Source organism: Helianthus annuus, chromosome 4, assembly GCF_002127325.2.
Source record: "Helianthus annuus cultivar XRQ/B chromosome 4, HanXRQr2.0-SUNRISE, whole genome shotgun sequence".
Lineage (NCBI taxonomy): Eukaryota > Viridiplantae > Streptophyta > Magnoliopsida > Asterales > Asteraceae > Helianthus > Helianthus annuus.
In genome coordinates this window covers 6,415,425-6,430,598 of record NC_035436.2, presented here as the reverse complement: position 1 = coordinate 6,430,598, position 15,174 = coordinate 6,415,425, and the positions used below count along the sequence as shown (strand labels likewise).

General features: G+C 40.9%; 1 protein-coding gene across 1 annotated transcript; it reads left to right on the top strand.

Moving 5' to 3' along the window:
• Nucleotides 1–11,159: 11,159 nt before the first annotated feature.
• LOC110932814 lies at nt 11,160–13,466 on the top strand. The gene is made up of 2 exons (XM_022176070.1): nt 11,160–12,628; nt 12,722–13,466. The coding sequence occupies exons 1-2, from the start codon at nt 11,160–11,162 to the stop codon at nt 13,464–13,466; spliced, it is 2,214 nt and encodes a 737-aa protein (XP_022031762.1).
• The last annotated feature ends 1,708 nt before the right edge of the window (nt 13,467–15,174 follow it).

Here is a 15,174-nt window from a genome sequence, read left to right as displayed (position 1 = left end):
TGCCACGGAGCACTCCCAGCTTAGAAAAGTGGCTCAATGTAAATAAATAAAATGAACATGTTTTGAAAATAAAGATTTCCCTGGGAAATCACATTACTGTAAATTTCGGGAATTTATCCCTAAGTTATGAAACGAGCAGTTTAAATTATTGAAAGATCCTGTTTTAAAAAGACTTCCGCTGTCGCCTAAAGTAAATACCACGGGATTCCTGTCCCGCAGCTCCTAAAACGGGTAAAACCGGGTCGGGGGCCGTGACAGGAAAAGGTGGTATCAGAGCCACTGTTTTAAGCTTACTGATTAAGCTCACTGTTCTAATTGATATAAGCCTATTACAAATTAGGAAAATTTTATTTGTCATTCTGTGAATATATGCTTATTAACTGACTAATTGTTAAAATTACAGTATGGGTAAACAAAAGATTTCTGCTATCTACCGCAAATTAGATAGTACACCTAAAGAACAGGGAACCTCTTCCTCCAAATCTCCCATCGAGTTAGAGGAAGGAATCTTTGTCCGTAAGGCAAATTATGAAAACCCTCTTACCCCGGAGAAAAGAAATTCAATTCTTAGAAAGGGTCAAGAGAAAAAGAAACCCCAAACCAAGAGAGTGAGATTTAACCCAGAGATTCAGGAAATTCACAATAATCCACCAGGGGAAAATAACCTAGATGAAAAATGGGCAAACCTGTATATGCTAGCTACTGTAGCAGAACATGCAAACCTTTAAAAACCCTAAGTTTAGTAACAACACTTCCCAGTAAATAAATAAATAAATCTGAGTGTGTTCTGTTTGCTGTTATGTTGTACAAATTAGTGTGCAATAAAAATGTTTATTTGTTAAGTTTTGTTCCAAAGTTTTGACTTAACATTTTGCATATATGCTACACAGCATGAGTGAGCTATCCGAGGCGTTTCGGAACCTCAACCTCTATCCTGTGCCAATTGAAGTCTCCCACAACTTCACTAGTTACATTGCTGACATAGAGGAACCTCTGGAATTCCAAGCTCCACCGCTGGAAAAAACAAAACCTAAAAAGAGGAGAAGATATGTAGGATGGCGAAAAGTGCGCAGAAGAAAATCCAGGAGACTCCCTAAAATAGAAAATCCTGTAAGTGTAAGCAAGGGAAAGGAAATAGAAATCGGAGAAAGTTCCAAACCAGCAGAAATAGGGATAGACCTAAAGCAAAAGGGAATAGAGATCGGAGAAAGCTCTAAACAGCCCGAGGAAATCACATTCCAGGACGAAATAGACCGCCTACTGGATAATTGTGATATACTAGAGCCTATCAAAGATAATCTCTTCTCTTATCCTGCTACAGCCCAACTCCCAATAAACCTAGGACCAGCTATTCCAGACCCACTAGTTCACACCCGACCGTTAGGCCAAATGGAGGAATGGTGGACCAATGACTGGCAATTCCAAAATATAGTTAATAGTCCCTATAGTTTTCTCCCACAATTTGATCCAGAACCTATCCCTAATCCGCCAATGAGCTATGAAAATTTAGCTGAACTACGTCAGTTTGGTGAAGAACTGATAGGTACCGGGAATAGGATTCGGGAAATGGAGGAACAAATCTCCTGGAAGTACGACGAGAGGGAGCGTCGTTACTGAAACTGCTAGTGAACCAAAAGATAGGATGGGTTTGGAGAAGTTTGTTTGTATTATAACTAATATAGTAAAACTGATTCTGTAAAATGGGCAATAAAACAATGTAAGATAAAAAGTGTGTATTGAAGCAGGTATAATATATAAAACAAAACAGAAGTCGAGACATCGACAATTTTGGTTATATTTGTATGTTGTAATAATCTATGTGTTATCTGTGCTGATTTTGTTACCAATAAATAGATACTAATAATTCCTATTAATACTAATTAGCAGATAGAAAACGCTAATAGTGAACCAGTTAATGAAGTAAATCAGTCTGAGCAAAATCAGGAAGATCAATATATAACTAGACAAGATATTGAGCACTTTATTGCTCAAGGGATAGCCAATGCTATTCCAGAAATTGTGGCTGCTGTTCAGAAACCAGCCGAACCACAATTAATTCCTAGTAAACGTACTCCGGAAGATAACGGCAGTAACAGCATAAATGGAGGCGGCAATCATGACAATCATGATCCGCAACAGGCCCCACTCCCTAAGAGAATAAAAGCTGCAACGCCTGGTTGCACTTACAAAGAATTTCTTGCCTGTAAACCCGCAGAATTTGCAGGTAACGAAGGGGCAACTGCAACACTGCGATGGTTAGATTAAACCGAAGCAGTAATTGCAATAAGTAAATGTGCTGAAGAAGATCAAGTGATGTATGCTTCAAATCTATTCAAAGAAGGGGCGCTAGAATGGTGGAACACGGTGCTACAAGCAAAAGGAAGAAGGGTGGCCTATGCAATGAATTGGGAAGAATTTAAGAGTCTTGTAGAAAGAAAATTCTGTCCCGAATACGAGAAGGAACAAATGGCAAACAAGTTCCTGAGCCATCGTATGATAGGTGTAGACTGTCGAGGGTATACTTCGACATTCTTCGAATATGCGAGAGTGGTACCTTCCCTGGCTTCGCCAGAACCGGTACTCATTCCCCGTTATATTTGGGGATTAATCGGAGAAATCCGTAACATCGTTAAAGCTGCGAGACCGCGCACGATTGACGATGCTGTGGAATTAGCAAATACCCTAACCGATGAACTAGTCCGCACAAGAGAAGAAGATCGTAAGAAGGAATTGGCTCAGAAGACTACCCAAGGATTTCGTACGGGTAATAATAACCGCTTCAAAAGAAGAGGAACAGGGCAATCCTCATCACCTCCTTTCTGCAGAAATTACAAAAAGAAACACTATGGGCAATGCAATATAGTTTGCAACTTCTGTAAGGCGAAAGGACATCGGGAAGAAGACTGCAGAAGGAAAACAAGAATCTGTTATAACTGCGGAGAAACAGGGCATATCAAACCTGAATGTCCTAAGTTAGCCCAACCAGCAGACAATAAAGCTAAAACGGCCGATGGAATAACTAAGAAAAATGCGCGTGCATTCCAGCTGACCACTCAAGAAGCCGAACTTATTCCAGACGTGATAGCGGGTACGTTCTTAGTGCATAACGTCTATGCTAAAGTATTATTTGACTCTGGTGCAAACCAAAGTTTCATTAATACTGCATTCTGCCAAGCTCTTAACTTACCCCTAACTACCCTTAGACAGATTTTTACAGTCGAAACGGCAGATGGATATTCTGTCAACATAGACAAGGTTTTGCAAGAAGGAAAGATAGAATTGTTAGGTCATAAGTTTTCTGCAAACCTGTTACCTATGAATTTAGCCGGATTCGATGTAGTGTTAGGAATGGATTGGTTAATTGCCAACCATGCTCGAATCCTGTGAGCTAAGAATTCCGTAGAAATCTGTACCCCCACAGGAGAAGTAATTCTAATTACAGGAGATAGACCTCGAAAGCCACTAAAATTCATTTCAGTAATGAAATTGGCTAGTTATTCAAGGAAACAAGAAATGGTGTATATGATTTCTGTAATCATCAACACTAAAAGTAAGGAACTCCAGGACATCCCTATAGTTTCAGAATACCCAGATGTTTTTCCAGAAGAATTACCTGGTTTACCACCTGATAGGGAAGTAGAGTTTAGAATTCATTTAATTCCAGGTACTACACCAATAGCTAAGACACCTTATCGATTAGCACCTACTGAAATGCTAGAATTGAAAAGCAGTTAGATGAATTACTAAGCAAAGGATTTATACAACCTAGTTCATCCCCTTGGGGTGCACCAGTGTTGTTTGTGAAAAAGAAAGATGGGTCGATGAGAATGTGTATCGATTATAGGGAATTAAACAAGGTTACAATTAAGAATCGATACCCACTACCTAGGATTGATGATCTTTTTGATCAATTGCAAGGAGCTAGGTATTTCTCTAAGATAGACTTAAGATCTGGATATCACCAGTTGAAAGTACAAGAGGAGGACATACGTAAAACTGCTTTCAGAACTAGGTATGGTCATTATGAGTTTACAGTCATGCCCTTCGGATTAACAAATGCTCCAGCCGCATTTATGGACATGATGAATAGGATCTGTAAACCATACTTGGATAAATTTGTGATCGTTTTCATTGACGATATACTTATTTATTCCAAAAGTCAGGAGGAACATTGTGAGCACTTGCATGCACTCTTAACATTGTTAAGAAAGGAAAAGCTTTATGCCAAATTCTCGAAGTGTGAATTCTGGCTACAAGAAGTGCAATTTTTAGGTCATATGGTGAATCACGAAGGAATTCACGTAGATCCTGCTAAAATAGAAGCAGTCACCAATTGGAAGGTTCCACAAACGGCTATGGAAATTAGAAGTTTTCTAGGCTTAGCTGGATACTATAGACGATTTATTAAGAACTTCTCTAAGATAGCTGTACCTTTAACTAAGCTAACCTGTAAAGCCGTTAAGTTTGAATGGGGATCTAGACAAGAGGAAGCTTTTAGGATTCTAAAGCACAAATTGACAAATGCTCTAATTTTAGCTTTACCCGAAGGAACCGAGGATTTTGAAGTATAATGTGATGCTTCAAAATTAGGATACGGATGTGTGTTGATGCAACGCAAAAAGGTAATTACGTATGCCTCTAGGCAATTGAAAAAGAACGAGGAAAATTACACGACTCATGACCTAGAGTTAGGAGCCATAATTTTTGCCCTTAAAATTTGGAGACATTATCTGTATGGAAGTAAGTTTACCATCTATACGGATCATAAGAGTTTAAGGTATATATTTGGGCAAAAAGAGCTAAACATGAGGCAAAGAAGGTGGATGGAAATCCTAAGTGATTACGACTGTGATATTCAATATCACGAAGGAAAAGCGAACGTAGTCGCAGATGCCTTAAGTCATAAGTATCATGAAAAGCAAAGACGAGTCCGTGCTCTTAGATTAAATCTACAATTAGATTTAATGGAACAATTGAAGAAAGTTCAAGGAACGGCAATCAAGGACGATGCCGAAGAAATGAAAGGTTACCTAAAGGAATTAGAACAAGGAAAGGATGGAATTTGGAGATTCCACAAGAAACGAATTTGGGTACCTAAACAAGGAGAATTAAAAAATAAGATTTTAGAAGAATCTCATAAATCAAGGTATACTGTACATCCAGGAAATAATAAGATGTACCAAGATTTAAGAAATAATTTTTAGTGGATAGGAATGAAAAAGGATATAGCCGAATACGTATCTAAGTGTCTAACCTGTTCACAAGTTAAAGCCGAACATCAGAAACCTTCAGGACTACTACAACAGTTAGAAATGCCTGTATGGAAATGGGAACTCATAACAATGGACTTTGTTACTAAGTTACCCAAAACCAGAAAAGGTAATGATGCTATTTGGGTAATTGTGGATCGATTAACCAAATCAGCTCATTTTCTACCAATGAAGGAAACCTTTAGCATGGAAAGGTTAGCCAAGTTGTATGTAGATGAAGTAGTATCCCTACATGGAGTCCCACTCTCCATTGTATCGGATAGAGATAGTCGTTTCACTTCCCGTTTCTGGACAAGTTTCCAGGAGGCAATGGGAACTCGACTTAATTTAAGTACTGCATAACATCCTCAAACAGACGGACAAAGTGAAAGGACGATACAAACCTTAGAAGACATGCTCCGAGCATGTGTAATTGACTTTGGTGGTAATTGGGATAGCCATTTGCCATTAATTGAATTCTCCTATAACAATAGTTATCATTCGAGCATCAAAGCTGCTCCATTTGAAGCACTGTATGGACGCAAGTGCAGAACTCCCGTTTGTTGGGCAGAGATAGGAGAAAGTCAATTATCAGGTCCAGAAATTGTGCAAGAAACTACTGACAAGATATCACAAATCAAGGAAAGACTGAAAACTGCTAGAGATCGTCAGAAGAGCTATGCAGACAATCGCCGCAAGCCGTTAGAATTCCAAGTCGGAGACAAAGTACTCTTGAAAGTTTCTCCTTGGAAAGGAGTGGTACGATTCGGTAAGAAAGGAAAACTGAGTCCAAGATATGTTGGACCATTCCCAGTGATCCAACGAATAGGACCAGTAGCTTATCGTTTACAACTACCAGAAGAGTTAGCTGGAGTACATGATGTGTTTCATGTATCCAATCTCAAGAAATGTCTATCAGACGAATCCCTGGTAGTACCTCTTCAAGATATAGAGGTAAATGAAAAGCTGAAATTCGTAGAGAAACCCCTACAAATAGAAGATCGGAAGATCAAGTTTCTCAAACACAAACGACTAGTGCTAGTAAAAGTCAAATGGGAATCCAGGAGAGGACCAGAGTACACTTGGGAACTAGAATCAGAGATGAAGCGAAAGTAGCCTCATCTATTTCAGTAAATCTCGAGGACGAGATTTTTCTTAAGGTGGGGAGGATGTAACAACTGCCACTAAAATCAATAATTAGGACAATAATTAGTCAATAAGAAAACCCTAATTGAGACACCCAAGTAATTCTGCATTAGCCCTAGAATTTTCAGAATAATCGGAATCAGGATCAGGGCCCCTAAAACTCGAGGGGGGCAAACCCTAGTTGATAATTATCTAAATTTAAACGTTGCTATGCTCTGATTGGTTAATTTGTTGAATCACCAAGGCTAGTCCCGAGTCTATGCAGCCTATGAATTAGACTGCATAGCTTACGGACCGTAAGGGGTCGGGCATACGGTCCGTAAGGGAGACCCAAAAATTACTATAAATAGCAGACATTGGGACTTGAACAGGGAAATGAAAACGACGTAAGAATTCTGTCTGTACGTCAAGTTATACTCAAAACAGTCCACAACACACACACACGATCACGAAGTGCTGCCGCAATCAGGGTAATAACTCGATCGCTATTACGATTCAACGTCCGATCGATTATAACTATCCAAGGATTGTACGAGTGCTGCTCAAATTGAGCTTGTACTTTGTTATTCATTGTGATTTCAACTTGAATGTTTGAGTGTTGTTCGAATTCGGACTATGCTCTGTCATTCGTTGTGAATCCATTGAATTATTAAGTATTGCACTTGATAATAGTTGTGAGGGTTTAATCTCGTGAATTGACGTAACTGCTGAATTAGTTACTAATCCCGTTTGTGTGTGCATTGTTATTTAAATTAGGTTAAAAGGCTAATCAGTAAAGCTTATACTCTGCTCATAAATCTGCAATGTGAGTCATTCTCTTTTTATCAACTGTTTTACAAAACTCCAAATTATTTTCAAAGTTATAGTTACAGTGATTAAGTCTATGTAATCACCAAGTTACAGCCGGTATGTGGGGTTTTGTATACATTACTTACATCCCGTCACACTTGGACAACGAGTTAGCCAAGGGGTGATCTGACCACAGTCACAGACACCATTTGGACAACGAGATAGCCAATGGGTAGTCGAGTGACAAGTACTGTGGGTAGTTGGTTTGATATCAGAAACATTGTAATTCCCCTTAATACTGTAAATTATAACAAAAGGTGTTGTTTTCAGTAAAATGAATGATTCACTCAGTATTTTCCCGCTGACAAAACCTTTTTCAAACATGTTTCAAGTGATCTGGTGTGAGCAAAGGAAAGTGCCACGGAGCACTCCCAGCTTAGAAAAGTGGCTCAATGTAAATAAATAAAATGAACATGTTTTGAAAATAAAGATTTCCCTGGGAAATCACATTACTGTAAATTTCGGGAATTTATCCCTAAGTTATGAAACGAGCAGTTTAAATTATTGAAAGATCCTGTTTTAAAAAGACTTCCGCTGTCGCCTAAAGTAAATACCACGGGATTCCTGTCCCGCGGCTCCTGAAACGGGTAAAACCGGGTCGGGGGCCGTGACAATAACCCTCGAATTTACATACTTTCAAGGTTTGTCAACTTTAGTCCTTTATTTAATATCTAATGCCACGTGTAAACTCGGGACACGTGTCAACACATTATTGGACACAAAATTTCGAGGTGTTACACTCGGGCTCGGCTCGGCTCGTTTGCACCCCTAAATATCACGTACACCTTCTGTCTTTGTTAAATTCGTTTCTTCTTTCCTTTTGCTTGGTGCTTTACACTCGCTCGAGTAGTGCCCAATCTTATCACAGTTGTAGCACCTCAAGTGCTTTTTTCTGTCTTGCCATTCTTCATGGTTCTTTTTTCGATCTTCACCTTATTCATCATTTGTATTCCCATGTTCATTATTCCATCTTTGATTCCTTCTTCCTCGTCCTTTGTATCTTCCACGTCCTTTGCCACCTCCTTAGTAGTTTTCAACTTTCTTTTCATTATGAGTGAACGTAAGCTGACTTTGGAATGAACTTTCATTCACATTCTTGTACTTGTTTCTTTCTTCATATGCCTTCAAACGTCCAACCACATCTTCAAACACCATTTTTCGATATTTGCGAATTACTCGATCGAAGAAATAATAGGTAAATATTTATCAGGCATAGAGTTTAAGAATTTTCTCACCACGACATCTTCTTCAAGTGTTGCTCCCAAGCTCTTGTACTTTGACTGTACTCCACCCAACTTCGCTGCATATTCATCAATACTTTCTGTCTCACTCATCTTCAATCCATCTAACTCTCTTCTTAGCATTTGAAGACGAGCTTTCTACATTCTTTATGCACCAAGATAACGAATGCTTCCCAAACATCATTCGGTTCTGAATACTTAGCCATCTGAAGCATCACATCTTCAGGTAGGGTCTGGAAGATGACACCTAAAGCCATAAACTTCTTTCTTTCTACAATACCCGGTCCTTTTTCCTTGTCAGTCGCATCTTGCAAACCGTTCGCTCCCAAATCAACTTTCACCATAACTAACCATGTTGATTAGTTGGTCGAAGATAACTTCGGTGCCTACAAAACAAAACCACCAATCGATTATTTCACCGTTCCTGGACTACCTGAACTCTCATCTTTATCACCCGCCATGATTTGCCTTCAGATCTCTTTTCTACGTAAAATAGTGACCGGAAAAACCGATGTGAAACCGGAAGTCAGCTGTTATCGGTCTTCTGCTATGTCACGACGAACCACAAAAGAAATTTATGTTTTCTTTTCCTTCGTTGATCAGCAAAGTCACACAGATGGAATTAATTCCACCACCTCTAAAAACCGTGCCACCTAATTTGTTTCTTTTGTCCAGCTTCCAAAGGGTACGAACGAAGAGCCTTTGCAAAATGTTACGCATCTTCAACGAGTCGTAGCTCTGATACCAATTATTTGCCCAGACAGTTCAAATAATTAGATTAAACACGAACACAATATATTTGGAGAGACGAACCCACGACTTTTTCTATTCAATCAAACGAACTTACAAACTTACAAAGAAAGGGATAAATAAAACAATAACCCAGGCCCCTATTTATAGCTCTACTAAACTTACTCTCCGAGATATTAAACATTTCCTAAACCTATTACAATACCAATTAACTAAAATAAATCAAACTTTACTAAACATATTAAAATAAACCTTTAACTTTACTAATTATTCAAGATTAACCTTCAGCGGGGAGGAGGTCGGGGAGCCGACGGGGAACACCCCCCCCCCCATGTAATTTCGGTGCCCATGGGAACCTTTCCCTGATCTCCCGAAGCTTGTGTCTGTTGGTGATGATTTGGAAGCTATTTATTCGATGGAAGAAGAAGAAGGAGGAAGGGGAACACCACCCCCTCCCCTGAAGAGGGAAAAGGGAAGATGGTGTGAGGCGGAGGTGATGTGGTGTCGGGGGTGGTCGGGAACCACCAAACCACACCCCACAACTTTAATTAAGGAATAGTCTAAGTAACGCATACGAGGATAAATCTATCATTTCACAAAACTCCCACTTATTTTTTGATGTTATGTTATCGCTCTCATCATCCTCTATCCCTTCTCTCTCTCTCTATGTCGTCACCCGACACCACTATTAGTGACGACAATTCCCAACTTAGTAAGTTATTTGATTCGGAATTAAGATTTTTAAATTATATTCAAGACAAATATAACCTTGAGTGTCACCCAATAAGAATAAATAACTAAAACCAATCTAATTGTGGGATAGAATATCTTTGAGTGTCACCCAATAAGAATAAATAACTAAAACCAATCTAATTGTGGGATAGAATATCCTTGAGTGTCACCCAATAAGAATAAGTAACTATAACCAATCTAATTGTGGGATAGCTAGGAATGTCAATATTGACTTTTGTCAGGTTAACAAGAATAAATAACTAAAAAAAACATGCTAATTGCGAGATGAGAATGTGAATATTGACTTTTGATTATGTGATAAATACTTAAAGCTTGCTAATGTATTCGTGGATTTTGGCTTTTTGCAACTTTTCCCCCAAATTTGCCTTGGCTTTTTATGAGTAAGTCAATAATGTTATAATTAATGAATCTTGTTTTGTTTTCTCTAAACTATATTATAATCATTAAACTATAAGAGATTATCACATGACCATCTGTAAATATGGAATATGTTTCTTTTATGTTTAAACCACTTTTCTAAAAATCAAATTATAATAGCCGGCCTAACAGATTAACCGAGAATTGTCAACACCACCGGTTTGGTTATGAGCTAACGAATCAAGAATAGATCAATAGATCACCTGTCCTGAGAATTTTGTTTAGTGGTAAGAGGGACATGCCTTCCCTCGTGGAGACGCAAGTTCGATTCCTGCTCGGTCCATTTTCAACGAACATCATTTTCGACGGACATCTGGGTGAAGGGACGAATCGGGGCTTTAATCCCGGGTTTGAACCTGACGGAGGCTAGGGTTTACGAATTTCATCTGGTTCCTGATCATCAGGGGTTACAGTCTTATGGCGGTCAAGGATTCGATCTTGAACATAACCGCGAGCAGGATGAGTTTACACGTGAGATTCTTTGTGATACGTTTTAGATTTATTATCTCTGTTTTTTTATTGGTGTGTTTTATGTTTGCAAGATGGAGGACCATTATGGCCTTTTTTAATTTGTGTGGGTGTCTTTTGTAAACTTGGTATTGCATGTTTGGGTTTATATTCAGTAATCGAAATCCCTGGAGACTATCCAGAGAATTATAATTTCCTTTTCCTCTTAGTTTCTTCTTAATCGTAACCCTAACCCTATCAAGGGTATCAGAGCCGTTCCGATCTCTTATCGGAACCTCTCGCTATCATGACGAATACTCGCAATCAGGATATCGACAACGCCCTCAAGAGTCACGATAAGGCGATCACGGAAATCCAAACAACGTTATCAGCCCTAATGAAACAACAAGAACAGTCATCCAAACAACAAGAAGAGATCTTAAAAGCGGTACGGGATAAATCGGTCCACTCAGGCGGCGGTGTGTTTAGTTCGGGTTCATCGTTTTCTGTTAGCGATGCCGACTCGAAGGGTACCCGACCCTTGCGAATCGGGAAGGTTGAATTTCCTAAGTTTTCGGGTGAAGACGTGGAAGGTTGGATCTACCGTTGCGAACACTTTTTCGCAATGGACGAGACCCCAGATGACGTAAAACTTAGGTGTGCTGTCGTTCACTTGGAAGGGGATGCACTCCAATGGCACCGGGCCTACATGAAAATACGTGGTGCTACCATCTCTGAAGTTCCGTGGGAAGATTATGTGAGATCTATCTCTGCTCGTTTTTCTAATGCTATGTTTGAAGACCCGCTAGAAGAGTTGGCTGCCCTCAACCAGACCGGTACCCTCCATGAGCTCAACACCACATTCGACTCCCTGTTGAACAAGGTAAACCTCACCGAAACACAAGCTATTAGTCTCTATCTCAAGGCCCTTAACCCGGATATCAGGGGGCCGGTGAAGATGTTTAAACCACGAACTTTGCATGAAGCGTATGGGTTGGCAAAACAACAATCCTCAAACAACGATAACTTAGAGGGTAAACTGAAATCCGGGCGAGTGGACACGGGGGGGTCGAAGACTAACTCCCACCCGAGGATCACACCACCCATGAATGCGGCCAAACTGCCGCTTTTACCCACTCCCAACCGATCGGTTGCTCCAGCGACCAAACCGGCGAACGGTACTCATCGCCTCACTAGTAAGGAGTTGGAACAGAAACGGGCAAAGGGTGAATGTTTTTGGTGCACAGAAAAATTTGTGCCTGGTCATACATGTGCACGACCGCGTAAGCAATTGTACGTTATTGAGGCTGAAGATGACGAGGAAGTGGTAGTGGATGAGATAGGGACCGACGAGAGGGATGAGGCCGAGCCCCAGATTTCCATCCATGCATTGACGGGTATTCCATCTTACTCGACTATGCGGGTGAGAGGTTCCATGGGAAACCGTCAACTCCACATACTTATTGATTCCGGGTCGACACACAACTTCCTCAACGAAAGCTTAGCAAAGAAGTTACAATGTGAAGTTATGACCATATCACCGATTAATGTGGGTGTCGCCGATGGAAAACGCCTCACGAGTACTCAGGTTTGTCGAAATTTTCAATGGAATATGCAAGGGAATTGGTTTACAACTGAGGTACTTTTATTGCCTCTTGAAAGTTATGATATGATACTAGGGGTGCAATGGCTCTTACCCTTAAACGACATCCTATGGAACTTTAAAAATATGACTATGAAGTTTGAAGTGGAGGGTAAGCCATATGAGCTCAAGGGGTTGGAAAATAATATCCTCTCTGTGTGTTCACTGGAAAAAATGGATGAATTGTTGACCAAACACTAAAAAAGTGGGGAAATCCATTTATTTAGTCTACAATTGGCCGGTGGAACATACGAGGATACATATCAATCAAAGGTGGTGGATGTACCAGACGAGTTCCCATGGAGAGCCCTCATATCGGAATTTTCGGGGGTCTTCAAAATTCCATTGGGCCTACCACCGGTGAGGCCTTTCGACCACAAAATTGTATTGAAGGAAGGAACAGAGCCGATCAGCCAACGTCCATACCGTTACCCTGCCGTGCAAAAAGTTGTCATCGAAAAAACGACCCGGGAGTTGTTGGATTCGGGGGTTATTCAAAATAGTCGGAGTTCGTTTGCGGCTCCGGTAGTGTTGGTAAAGAAAAAAGATGGTCAATGGCGCATGTGTATGGACTATCGCCGGTTAAACGAAGCAACAGTCAAAGATAAGTTTCCGATTCCATTGATTGAGGAATTATTGGACGAGTTAGGGGGGGCGTCGTTTTTCTCAAAACTGGATTTACGGTCCGGTTATCATCAGGTTCGGATGGCCCCCGAGGATGTTCATAAAACGGCGTTCCGAACTCACGAGGGACATTATGAATTTCTCGTTATGCCTTTTGGCCTTACGCATGCCCCGGCAACATTTCAGGCTCTCATGAACCACATATTTAGACCCCTACTTAGAAATGGAGTGTTGGTGTTTTTCGATGATATCCTCGTTTATAGCCGTACTCAAGATGATCATATACGACAATTGAAAAATGTCCTTTCCATAATGCAAGAAAACAAGTTGTTTGCCAAGGAGTCATAATGCGTGTTTGGGGGTCGGGCGGTTGAGTACTTGGGTCATATTATATCAAAGGAAGGAGTGAAAACGGACCCTTCTAAAATAGAGGCAGTGCAACAATGGCCTACTCCAAAAACAATTAAACAGCTTCGGGGTTTTTTAGGGTTAGCTGGGTATTACCGACGGTTTATCCGCTCCTTCGGAATGATTGCTAAACCATTGACTGATCTGTTAAAAAAAGACGCATTTCGGTGGAATCCCGAGGCTCAGGACGCATTTGAACGCCTCAAGGGAGCACTGTCGTCGGCCCCGGTATTAGCGCTACCGGACATGACCAAGCCATTTATCATTGAAACGGATGCCTCGGCAGGAGGAGTAGGGGCGGTCCTCATGCAAGATCGACACCCGGTATCATTCTTGAGTCGCGCCTTATCGCCGAAACAAAATGCTCTTTCGGTTTATGAAAAAGAATTGTTAGCAATCATGATGGCGGTTAAACAATGGCACTATTACCTCATCACTGGTTCATTCATTATTCGCACCGATCAGAAAAGCCTCAAGCATCTCCTAACCCAAAAAGTGACAACCCCCTTACAACATAAATGGCTTGCTAAGCTAATGGGTTACGATTACTGTATCGAGTACAAAAAAGGAAAAGAAAATGTCGCGGCGGACGCCTTGTCACGGGTGCAAGGTACAAAATTGTTTGTCACAGCGGTATCACAAATTGAGCCTTTACTTTTGAAAAAAATTATTGAAAGTCAACAAGGGGACATTGATGTGCAAAATGTCATTAAAAAAATTGAAACAGAAGGCAATGTTCCACATTTTTCATGGAATGGAAGATGGTTATCTAAGAAGAATCGAATGGTGGTAGGAGGTGATGGGGGGGTTACGGGAGGAGATAGTCAGACTGTGTCACGAGTCGCCAATTGGGGGTCATTCGGGGGTACGAGCGACGGTTCAACGGGTAAAAGGCATGTTCTTTTGGAAAGGGATTACTAAGGTGGTGCGACGGGTATTACGAGTGTGCGATGTGTGTATGAGGGCCAAACATGAAAATGTCGCCTATCCCGGTTTATTACAGCCGTTACCAGTTCCGGACACGATTTTTACAGACATATCAATGGATTTTATTGGGGGTTTACCAAAGGTTAAAGGCAAGGACACCATTTTCATAGTGGTGGATCGACTCACCAAGTATAGCCACTTTATGGCGTTGGGTCATCCGTTCTCGGCTAAGGATGTGGCTCAAGTGTTTGTGAACAACGTCTATAAACTGCACGGGTGCCCCAGTTCTATCGTCTCCGATCGAGACTCGATATTTTTAAGCTCCTTTTGGAAAGAATTTTTACATCTTCAAGGGGTGGAAGCTAAGTTGTCCACGGCTTACCATCCTCAAACGGATGGCCAAACCGAGGTAGTGAATCGATGCTTGGAGGGGTATTTAAGGTGTATGGTGATGGAGCGACCGCATACGTGGGTTAAATGGGTGTCGCTAGCGGAGTGGTGGTATAACACGTCATTTCATTCATCCCTAGGGCGAACCCCTTTCGAGGCCCTGTACGGCTATCGGCCTCCTCTGCACATCCCTTACATTCCCAAGGATGCGGTGGATAAAGAGGTAGATGAGATGATGCAAGACCGAGAAGCCGCGGTAAAGGTCTTGAAACAGTCGTTGTTGAAGGCACAAAATCGCATGAAGCAGCAAGCGGACAAACACCGATCAGAG

Bases quoted from the DNA above. Each gene is read 5' to 3' on its own strand.
- LOC110932814 (XM_022176070.1), top strand. From the start codon at position 11,160: ATGACGAATACTCGCAATCAGGATATCGACAACGCCCTCAAGAGTCAC. The intron at 12,629-12,721 runs GTTGGAAAATAA...CCATTTATTTAG, and splicing joins AAGCCATATGAGCTCAAGGG to TCTACAATTGGCCGGTGGAA.